The following is an 11,754-nucleotide window of genomic DNA, read 5'->3' on the forward strand; positions in this document are numbered from 1 at the left end:
ACCCAAATTCACCTCACATTTATGTACAAAATTTGCTTGACCACACTGTGTGGGTGTATATATATATATTGAATTAATATTATATTGTGAATAGTTGCAAGAGTTTGGAATAATCCTCAGTCTTGGACATTAGTACATTTAGTAGACTAAATTTCTCAAAATACAGAGATATATGCATGCAATGCAACATTTTGTAGTGAGTTAACTAGTAACATTTCACTTAAGTTGTCTGGAATTCCCAGCCAATATTAATTACCCTTGTGATGATAAAACACCATACCTCCTCAAGCTAAAGAGTTGCTGGAGTTCTGCAACCAAAAAAAAAGACACGACTATCATTTGCCAACAAAATTAGAGACTGAAACGTGTTGAATATACACAGTAATTCATGAGACACAGACGCAAAAGTATTTTAGTGAATAGAAGCAAAATTACCCTTGATTCCAAGATCTTTTTGCTGTCATTGTAGTATTGGTTTGGATGATTAATCCCAGCATCGCATGATGCGCCATGAATAGCTTCAAAGGTTAACGTGCATGCCAACTTGAATTGAATTGATGCACAATCATGCTCACAATATTAGCCCAATACAAAAGAATTTCACGCAATCCAACTCACGAAATTATATACTCACCTGGTAATGCCTATTTCGTACTTTGCCTATCACATCCTCTACTACAAAGTTTCCAACTCCCATCTTGCCAAGGGCAGCTCTTAAATTCTCTTCACTATTCATCCAAAATTAGCAACAGACAAGGTAAGTTCATCTATGTATTATGCCTCCATATCTTCTACAACTAATATATATATATATATATATATATATATATATATATGATACATCGAAGTAAAATTTTGAAACGAAAATACAGGGGAATGCTGCATACAAATAAGTGAATTAGTAACACTAAAATTTATGGAGATTCTGTGATAGTTAACATTCCAAAGGCCCAAAATCAATACAAATTGTCATATGATGGGAAGTGTACATGGTTTCAAAATGTTTTTGATGTAACAGATAGAGCTCATTTTCAAGAAGCTTCACGGTTAAGACTCTTTAAAAAAAAAAAAAACAAACAAACAAAACAAACAAACAAAAAAACAAAAAACAAAAAACAAAACAAAAAAAAAAAAACAAAAAACAAAACAAAACAAAAAAACAAAAAAAACAAAAAACCTCTTTCAAAGAAGCTTCTCAAAACTTTAATAGGCTAATTCACCACCCCCCCCCACCCCCTCCCACCTCTTATCTTATAAATAAGCCTCCCTGTGGCCCAAGAAGCACAAAAGGAAGAATATTTGCTAAATTTTAAAGAGATTACATCGATGCAAATTCAGAGAAGCTTATAACCTGAAATGACGATAGGGACATCCGTGATGATCTCCAACACCAGGCGTTAATGATATTATCTTTTGGCAAGAGTAAGGTGTGTAATCCTGTAGTCAGGTATTAACACTATTTAGTAAAAGATTAAAAAACACAATATATCTGCCACAATTTCATTCTTTTAGTTTCCATGTATTTCTTAGGCCTGATGCTAAATGTAACCATCAACCTTTTGGAGAATGACTTACTACTCTCTTTCCTTCTTTCCCATAATTGTGGCGTATGCCATACGCATATTCCTTGTCAAATTTTTCAGCACCAACCTACAAGAAGAAAATGATATACTTAACTTACAAACACAATGGGATACCACTTGGATTATTGAGTCTCAATATATAGACACCATCATAAAGACACATGCTACTGCAGTAGGTATTTACCCAGCACACAAGAAGGAAGACAATTCATGTTAGCACAGATACTTCTCTTGTTCTAGTTCAGAAATCTGGTTCTGTTGACTTAAGTGAAAATGTAGATGAAAAATGGTGTTGATTGACACATAAGAAAACATGTGATGCACAACTGAATAAACTACAGAGGGATTAGAACTCAATTTTAGCAACACTACTCCTTTCCATAATGTAAAAGAAGGGAAGGGATAATCTTCAACACAAAATACTTACTTTTCGGGAGAACTCTGCCTTCCAAAATGCAAGGGCATCATCCAACTTCAACCCAACACCCTAAGAATAAGGTTAAACACAATCAGAAATATAAAGAGCCGTGCACCTGCATAAATTGAAAAAGGAAAATACTTGGCGGACTCGCAACTTTTACTCCCTCTCACAAGTTCTTGATGTAGACACTTTTCTATAGACCCACATGATGAAAATAACCTATCCTTGTTTGCCACATTAGGGGGTAGAAGTAAGGGAGTAGAATTTGGGAGTATGCATAGTAAAACTCATTGGAAAATCCTCCAGAAGAATCTAATCACAACTCATTCAGACAGTAGAAATTTCTCTGAGAAATCTTCTAGAGTTAGTTTGGCCAAACTTATTACTTCATAGAAAGGATTTTTTTTTCTTTTTTCTTACCAACCCTTAGAAGCCTTTTTTATTATTTTTTTTAAAATATATTTTGTGTTTAGCACAGCTTCCACTTTTTGGAGTAGATAATCACCTTAAGAGGTTGTGCCAAACAAGTACCAACTATGGCTAAAATGAGATTCCACTTTTACAAACCACCATGTAAAAGTGAAAGACCAAAACTTCAGTTTTTGACATAAAATATTGCATTTAAACAGAAACCCTACAAGATACAACCTTAAGAAACAGGCCCAATTGCATCCTTCCCCCATGCTTCAGATGATGATCCTCTCGTAGCTGTGGAAAGTTGTGGATTAGAGAAACAAAACTAAAGTGAAGGCCACAATTTTAAATTACTGAAAACTGATAAAATATAATCACTATTTGATAATGCTTTTTCACCTTCTCAAAGAGATGACGCATGCACAAAGGAAATGAAGTCTTAGCAACTTGATCAATATCCTTCAATGATATTTCTGTGTACTCTGGTGGCTGCATCATAAGTTTAATTATTTAATAAACTCCAATATGTACATCAAACCCCAAGTCAAATAGACAAGAGTTGGGTGGATATTTCAAAAATACCTGGCTATAATCTGGGCCTAGATAACTTGTTGATAGGGCTTCAACAATCTAAGGAAACCAAAGAAAAACAGTCAAAATGGATAAGGAAGAAGAAATCGAAAGTCCAATAGAAGAGAATGAAATAACAAATGTTCCACTACTCTCAACCCACAGGAGTCAATCGGTCCTTTTCCTGTTCTCTTATCATTGATGTCCATTTTCTGAAAACAATAGTACAACTTATGAGAAGGCGAATAATGGAACGTTATACAGTTGTATTCTTCTTGTAACATACCAAGAAAAGTAATCACAGAAGCATGCCAAAAGCAAAAAGTTGGGTGGTAAGGCCCAAACTACATTGCTAATTTAATCATAGATAGGCATTTGGAAGAAATGAACTGCACTTTTGAAAGAGTTTGCTATAGTAAAGAACCTGTTGGTGAGAGCAAGTGCTTTTGAGAGATTGCTACGAAATTGATTGATAACTAATGAAACCAACTGCAAGGATAAGCCACATATATGTGATTAAGTAGACAGATTTAGATTGGATCTTCTATAAGAAAACACTGAAACACAAATCACCTGATGTGTAGCAATGTAAGCATTTCCTTTCTGGATAAATACCCTTCGACCTGCCACTAGCTCTGGAACCTCTTCAAATGGCACCTAAAATTATCATATATATGTAGTGAGATAATACTAATACTTTGCCATGGCCAAAAAATAGCAATGATTCTAATACAGGCATTGCAGCATAAAAGAAGTTAACATCAGTGCATCTCCACCTACTACTATTCTTGAGTAAAAGTCTGTGGCAAACCAATAAAGATCCTCAACCTCATAATAATTCAATTAGTATCAATAATTATGCTGTAGAATTCCTTAAAGAAGCAGACAGTTTGATATTATTCTTTTTGGAGGCACCATTTCCCTGTAGTGGAGAAATAATTTCCATACCTTGTAAAATATTGTTTCAGCTGCATAAAATTTTTTGAAAATGAAAAGAGTTAAGAACTTGTAGCAATTATACATATTTATCCAAAAAGTGTATTAGAAATTCTTCAAATCATGTACCACGTGATAAAGGTTGGCCAATGCAACGTGCAACTTGACTCAATTTGTCCTTTACACTCTGCAACAATGGCAAAGATAAACACACTATAGTAGCTTTTCATGCATAAAATTGAACATTGTTTTAGGAGGAAAACAAAGCCAACTATCATCGCCAAAGCAACACCAAGCAAGTAGAAAAGTTTAATTTCAAAAGCTACCTCATATTCAGCATTGCTCACAGGCTTGTAAGAAAGGTCAAGATCTGCCACTAGTGCCCTCTGTTTAAAACATCAAGTCAAAGACACATCACCAGATCTCTCTCAGGAAAAGAAGCTAGTTACCAGCTAATAACTAAAACATACCTGGACATCAGAGGTTTCTCTCTGATAGCGGTAACGAAATAACATGGTCTCCATTGAAAGAAACCACTTTCTTAATTCCTCCCTAGCATATTAAGTCTCAAATGAGAAACACCAAAGTAGGCAAATTATAAAAAATAAAAACAAAAATAAAAATCAAATGCGAAGACAAAAAAACACTTACGTCCTGCAATACACAAGTCGTAGAACAAAATGCGAAATTATATCTTTGTTGACAACTTCAGATGGCTGTGGATGCCTCATATTTGCCTTCCATAGATCCGATACCTGGCATTTATAATTGAACTGAGTACTGTAAAGGAAACGAGAAAATCATATAAATTAATTTTAAATTTGACTGCGAAGTACCAATTCTGCCATTTCGTCAGGCTTCCTTCCTCGGGATAATCCATCAGAAATTCCTTTCAAAACTGCATTGAAATTGTACCTCGAAATAGTTAGTACAACAATTTTCATAAAAATGCATTAACGCAAGTGGGAGTAAAAGTAAACAGCAAGGTAGAAGATTATAAATGAACAGCAAAAAAACCCAGCACAAAACTTGAAGCATATAACAAAAGAAGATACTCTTACACAAAAGGCAGAAATTTTGGAAATTGAATCTGGTGGTTCAAATAGGATTAACAAATTGAAAAGATGAACTAACAAATTTTAACTTTTGCTTCAGATATGAAGATCAGTAGAAGAAAGGAAATCGCTTAACCTCTTAGTCGATCAATGGCATACAACTCAAAGTCTTCAAGTCTGACCTCAAGAGGCGGAGCAGAGCGGTAGATAGGGAGAGTTGAAATGACGCCATTGGAGACTGAAGGTTTCCTTTCAGATCGGACTATTTCCATTGGTGTTTGCTCTTCTCTGGTAAAAGCCTTGGTGTTGTCTGCAAAGTCAGGTGGAGTCTTAGCATAGGTGGAGTCAGGATTTTTAATCCAATGGGTTAAAAAATTAAAGGAGATAAAAGGGGTGAGCAAATGGTCGGTCCGTTATGCGTAACCGACCAAAATCTTTTACCTTTATAACCGACTGAATTAAATTATATAACCGACCGAAAAACCAGACCATCAGTTTCAGTCGGTTAGCAAAAACCGACCAATTTTTTTTTACCTTTATAACCAACCAAAACCGACCGAATTAAATGTACAACCAACCAAAAAAACCAACCATATAAATTGGATGATCAATTGTTATAGTAATTATATAGTTATATACTATATACAAACACACTGTCCAGTACTCCAGTGTCCAGAACTTTTCAAAATGGTTAAACATAGATGATACAAACACACTGTCCAAAATTCATTTTAAAACTCCTTTGGCTATTTCTCAAAAGTTTAAATAAAATAATAATTAAATAATTAACTAAAAATTAAAACTTTCATATGGGAATACTGTATTACTGTTATACTAGTAAAAATTTCATAAAAGTTCACCCTTATTTATGCCACATTCCACTATTTCAGTAATCCAGTATTTGGTATTCCTAATACATTAATACTATGAGCAGGTATAGAATAGCATATTCATCCACAGGTGAGATTTTGGGATACATATGTACTCCGAATAAAATAGCAGATTCGCAGGGATGAAATCACCGTGAATTCTAATATTTAAAAATTTACCTTGAATGTCTACCACAAGTCTACAAGGCGAAGCACCGAAGCCACAATTTGATTGGTGTCTGGTGAGGTTTGCCTGTGCCTAAGGTCTGTCGTTCACCAGGGGATTGTGCGAATGTGGACTAGGGCTTAGAGAGGCGATGAGTTCAGGTGATGAGTATAATGCCCCAAGGACTCACAGCAGAATTATTGAAGGGGAAAGACTGATATTTGCAGAAAAGAGAAGAGAAAAGAGAAATGCAGAGAGAATGAAGAAGAAAAGGAAAGGGAGAACAGAATTGCAGTGAATTGCGATTGTGGACTAGGGCTTAGAGAGGCGATGAGTTCAGGTGATGAGTGTGATGCCCCAAGGACTCACAGCAGAATTATAGAAGGGGAAAGACTGATATTTGCAGAAAAGAGGAGAAAAGAGAAATGCAGAGAGAATGAAGAAGAAAAGGAAAGGGAGAACAGAATTGCAGTGAATTGCGATTGTGGACTAGGGCTTAGAGAGGCAATGAGTTCAGGTGATGAGTTGAGGCTTGAGAAGTGAGGACTGACATTGAGGTGCTGAGAAGTGAAGAGCAAAGGAGTAAACAATGGTTTAGGGCTATTGACTATTGAGCATTATATTGGCCTATTGGATTGGGCTAAAATCATATTTTTCTACCATTCTTGTGCATATATATACACACATATATATACATCCTATTATACTTACACATATATATAATCGGTTATAAGTCACTGACTGAAATCAAGAACAAATAATAACCAAATAATTGAATAAGCAAAATTTTTTAAAAATCAATAACCGAAATTGACCGAAAACTATCAATTATTGGATGGTTAACTGCTAAGTTGCTCACCCCTAATCTTCATACATTTAAGACAGCTCTCACTCCTCAACCTCAGGTTCTCAAAAATTAACACAAATACACAACGGAACCAACAATTAACAATTACCTACCATTTTGCTATCATAAAACGCACTATAAATTTCATATATAGCTCAATTCATTTAAGCTGTAAACAAATTTTAATTAAGAAAAAAAAACAAGCATTTCAAGTAACCATATAAAAATGATAGCATAGCACTATAGCAGATAATACTTCTTAGTTCTCCCCACGGTGGATTCAACCAACATTGTTCAATCAAAATATCAAAACTAACCAATATACAAATCATAGTAAAGAGAATTAAGAAATGCACAAATCCATTATCCAGATACTCAGTACAGGTCGGGTCGTCAATTCTTCAAGCTAGGGAAAGGCAAAAAGCTTTAAGGGAAAAAAAAAAAAAAAAAACAGAGTTTTGAAAATCTGAAATTTCTATCCAAAATGGCAAATACAAAATAGATAAAATTATACGGAGTAAATATTTTTTTAAAAAATAGAATCAATAAATAATGTATTCATGTGGATCCGTGGTGGACTTACCGCAATAATCAAAGTCAAATCTCAGAATTTGCAAATCGAGGCAGCCTGCTGTTGTACAGTCGGCGGTGGAGTGATCGACGGCAAACTGGGGAAGGTGCGAAGTGCAGATTTTTCTCCCCGAACTGCGATGCCAAGTCGCGAACGCCGTATGCCCGTATTAGAAATTAGAAATTAGAAATTTAAATTGTACTCCGTAATAAATAATATTAAAAAACAAATTGGCGGGAAAGAGGAAAGGGGAGGGAGGAAAATTGGCGGGAAATGCTCAGTTGGACTGCGCTATACATTAGTGGCAGCAAATGCTTCTTAAATGTTCCCTCGAACTAATAAAAAAAAATTAAAAAAACAAGACATGTAGTTTCAGACTTTCAGTACCATATTGACAACTATTAACTGGACAATTTCAACAAGGTTAAAACTTTATATCAAGAATTAATTCCACCTCATTGGCAGCCAAAGACTTTGTGGTCTAGTGACACCTGATGTCAAGGTTCACAAGGCGTCGGCAAAAATGTGGAGGTCGAAGGAGAGCGGTAAGGCGGCTGAAGCGAGAAGCGATTGTGGCTCTCAAGCTCTGTGGATTGTGGGCGTGAAGCGGGAAGAGTGGAAGACTGGAGGGAAAATGAGAAAAAATGAACCCAAAGCCCTTTTTTTTTTTTTTGAAAACTAAATCCCTTTGTAGTGTTTTTACTTTATACGGACTAACTTTTTTACTTTTTAATTTATATCATATAAAAGAATAATATATATATATATATATATATATATATATATATATATATAATAAAGTATTATTCGAAGAATTAGGGATGAGGTGTTTGACGATATCACCGATCGCGACGAAAACTCACCGAAATCAATAAATTGTCTTGTATAGTTAGATTTTAAAGGGGCAAAAATGTCATATCACCATGACCTGCACAATAAGCGAAAGAAAAAAAATCAAAGTTAAATATTTGCCAAAGCTCTAAAAACCTTAACTCAACTCAAGGTAAATGATCTTCACAATCAGAAACGCCTAGATGAAATCAAGGAAGAAACACTATAATATTGGCGCATCTAGCATGGCGTCACAAATAGTTACATCTCTTCGAATGTGACGGCATACAGTAAGAACACCGACTAAACGATAAAGTTTTGAGTTTTGAGTTTTTATAGATATGGAAGAGGTTTGTATGAAATGTGTAGTAGTCTACCGGAGAGATATTGATAGCAGTTCAATAGAGAACTTATATATTGATTTTGTATGGCTTGTATGAGATGCACTGTCTACTTTATTCAATATTCAATTTGTTGTTATGCACTTATGTGGGGACCATTGTTGGTGTGTGTGTGTATTCTCTTTGTTCAGTTTAGACAGTTTAGTTTCATAACTTGCACTGCATTTATTTTAAGAAAGTCTATTTGTATTTGAAGATGAAAATGCAGAAGCTAATGGCAGAGAGAGTGATGGGAGTATTTGGAACTATGAAGAAAATTGTTCTAACGGGGAGTTTGATAATAATGAAAGTAGAGATGATATAGATTTTAAGGCACATGTAGACCCCATTAATTGAACCAAACTTTTCTGATGATGCATCTATTGTGGAATCGGACATTGATGGTAAGATATAAGGTAATTTGTGACTAGTTTTAGACCAAGAAGAAACATGAATTACTCATATTTGACTCTATGTATGACATTTGCCTCAAAGTAATAATTTAATGATGCATTGCAAAACTATGCAATTGAAAATGGTAATGATATTAAGTTTGTGAAGAATGATAAAGAGAGATTCATTTTTTTTTGGGTTGTTCCCATAATGATATTAAGTCATGGCTTTATAATGTGACAAAAATTAATGAAATAGACTAAAATTGGCAATGCCCCAATAACAATAGGACCAAAAATGGGAATGACTCTTTTTCCAAAACATACAAAACCAACACACAAAGTTAGCAAGATTTTGCTAAGTAATTTTCTTGAAATTATTTATTAGTGAGAAAATGGAAAATGTTTTCCGTTGACCAAGGAAAATTAGTTCATTTTTTCGAAAAATGACTTACATGATTTTTTTCCATAAGTCATTTTCCGAAAGGGCCAAAATGGCCGTTTCGCATGTTCTCGGCCAAAATGGCCATCCCACCCAGAGCCGGACCTTTTCTTTTCTTTTTTTTAATAATAAATATTATTATTTTATATTATTTTATATTTTAAATAAAATAATAAAATATATAATTATACAATTCTACTTGTTTTCCAAAAAATGAACCAAACACATGCACCAAGACAGTTTTCTATAACGCAACCAAACACTGGAAAGGAAAATATTTTTCAATTTTTCAATTTTTCAATCTAGAGGGCTTCTATACAACCTTTGACAGGGACTAGACCAATTGATTACTGGAGACGGAAGTCGATTGATCAAAAATACTGCATGCATGACACAATTGCCCCAGAATTCCAAAGGAAGAAAGGCTTGAAATCGTAGAGATCGAGCTACGTTCAGAATGTGTTGATGTTTCCTCTCAACGATGAAATTTCGTTGAGGCGTGTTCACACACGACCTTTGATGGATAATGCCCTTTTATGAAAAAAAACTCATCCATTTTGAACTCGGAACCATTATCACTGCAGATGATTTTAATCAACACACCAAATTGTGTAAACACGAAAGCATGAAACTTCTTCACAAACTGCCTAGTTTAAGATCTATCCTTCATTAGGTGTACCCATGTGTATGGTGAGTAGTCATCTACTATGGTTAAGAAATAGTATTCCCCATTTAAAGAACAAACAGGAAAGGTCCCCATATATCAATGTGTATTAGATCAAACAAGCTTTTGAACAAGAAACACTTAAAGGAAACGGAGAGCGTTTATGCTTAGCTATATGGCATACATCACAGGCTAAACTTGTAGTGACAAGGAAAACATCAATATTATTGAATAGGTGGAACTTATTGACAGGGAAGTGCCCCAACCTTTGGTGTCATACTTCAGAACTGGTGCGCTGCATGTCATAAGCTTTTTCTGATAATTTGTTGGTTTCCACTTTCCAGTATGTACAAACCACTCTCTTCTCTAGCTGTACCAGCTATCACTCCATTATTCTTTTGAATCAAACACTGCCCAGGTATAAAGACCAGCTTATAAGATGAATCATGGATTAGTTTGCTCACAGAAATGATGTTGAATTGGAATGTAGGGATGTGTAAGGCCCCTTTTAGCCATAACTTGTTATTCAGCTTTACATCCCCTATATTCTTGACAGTTATGCGTTATCCGGTTGGCAGATTCACCTCAGTCCCATTAGCATTATGGCAGTTAATAAGAGAATCCATAGAACAAACTATACGATTTGTAGCACCGGAATCAATAATCCATGTGGAAGCGCATAACATAGGAGAATTAACATGAGTTTTAGAGTACTTGCCTTCCTCTGTTGCAGATTGCTCATCGAACTTTGGAGTCAATGATACCACAACAACAGTTGTGTTAGAAGTAGCATTGGAACCAGAGGCTTGCCCTGGTTGAAGGATAGAAATAATCTTATGTAGCTGCTCAGGAGTAATTTTGAGATTCTCCGCATTGTCTACTACTGCTACATTGATCTGTTGCTTTCCCTTGGTTTTGTATCCAGGCACCCAATCGGGAGGATAACCGTGTTTCTTATAACACTTATCCACCGTGTGGTCGGTCATTCCACATGTGTGCACTGATGTGTAGAAAAAATGAGTGATGGTGAGTGTACGAGTGTGAAATGTCGTTCCGCTGAGGATTTGGGGTTATGGCACGCAATATGCAATCACAAAACTAGGCACTAACACAAGGAAATCAACAAGAAGCTAAGCAAACGACAACAAGGTAGAACAAACACATATAAACAATAGATAAATACACAATAAAGAAATAAGACTCAAGTTAGGGGTATTACCATCTAGATGCTTTAACACTTAAGTTTGGGGGAAGAACATTTTACCTAGGTTCTAGAGGCTAGCACTAATAAATCCAAGTTTCCACAAGGATTAGAACAAAGATTGCCACATTTCCATGGTGGATCAACCCAAATTCTTGAAGAACAAAAGCTATTTAAGCCCCAAATCTACCCCTATTTCCATAGAAGAGAAAATGGGTTTGAGATTGGGTTGGCTCAAGTCTCCCATCCAATTCCCATTGAGATGGAAGACTTTCCAAAGACAAACAACAATCATTGTACACTAATCATTGAAAGATAGAAGTAAACCCAATTCAAACTCAAGAACCCTTTTCTTCCCCTTTTTCACAATAATCAAAACTTAAGCATCAAAATAGATAATACAACCCTATCT

General features: G+C 35.1%; 1 protein-coding gene across 1 annotated transcript; it reads right to left on the reverse strand.

Moving 5' to 3' along the window:
- Nucleotides 1-50: 50 nt before the first annotated feature.
- On the reverse strand, nucleotides 51-8,021 carry LOC116025711 (probable DNA primase large subunit). The gene is made up of 21 exons (XM_031267045.1): nucleotides 7,887-8,021; nucleotides 7,445-7,566; nucleotides 5,116-5,289; nucleotides 4,761-4,822; nucleotides 4,576-4,679; nucleotides 4,395-4,476; nucleotides 4,251-4,310; nucleotides 4,054-4,111; nucleotides 3,937-3,956; nucleotides 3,562-3,645; nucleotides 3,413-3,477; nucleotides 3,152-3,200; nucleotides 3,001-3,048; nucleotides 2,818-2,907; nucleotides 2,653-2,712; nucleotides 2,011-2,070; nucleotides 1,576-1,650; nucleotides 1,352-1,437; nucleotides 635-728; nucleotides 436-543; nucleotides 51-308 (listed from the first exon to the last, which is right to left on the reverse strand). Exons 1-21 carry the CDS (start codon nucleotides 7,889-7,891, stop codon nucleotides 285-287), a joined length of 1,530 nt encoding a protein of 509 aa, XP_031122905.1. The 5' UTR covers nucleotides 7,892-8,021; the 3' UTR covers nucleotides 51-284.
- Nucleotides 8,022-11,754: the final 3,733 nt, after the last annotated feature.

This window comes from Ipomoea triloba, chromosome 7 (assembly GCF_003576645.1).
Source record: "Ipomoea triloba cultivar NCNSP0323 chromosome 7, ASM357664v1".
Taxonomy (NCBI): domain Eukaryota; kingdom Viridiplantae; phylum Streptophyta; class Magnoliopsida; order Solanales; family Convolvulaceae; genus Ipomoea; species Ipomoea triloba.

Coding starts and splice junctions, on each gene's coding strand:
- LOC116025711 (XM_031267045.1), bottom strand. Junction 3,646..3,936: donor CTGAAACAATATTTTACAAG/GTATGGAAATTA, acceptor TGATAATTTTAG/GTGCCATTTGAAGAGGTTCC. Junction 2,071..2,652: donor AATTGGGCCTGTTTCTTAAG/GTTGTATCTTGT, acceptor CCTTATTCTTAG/GGTGTTGGGTTGAAGTTGGA.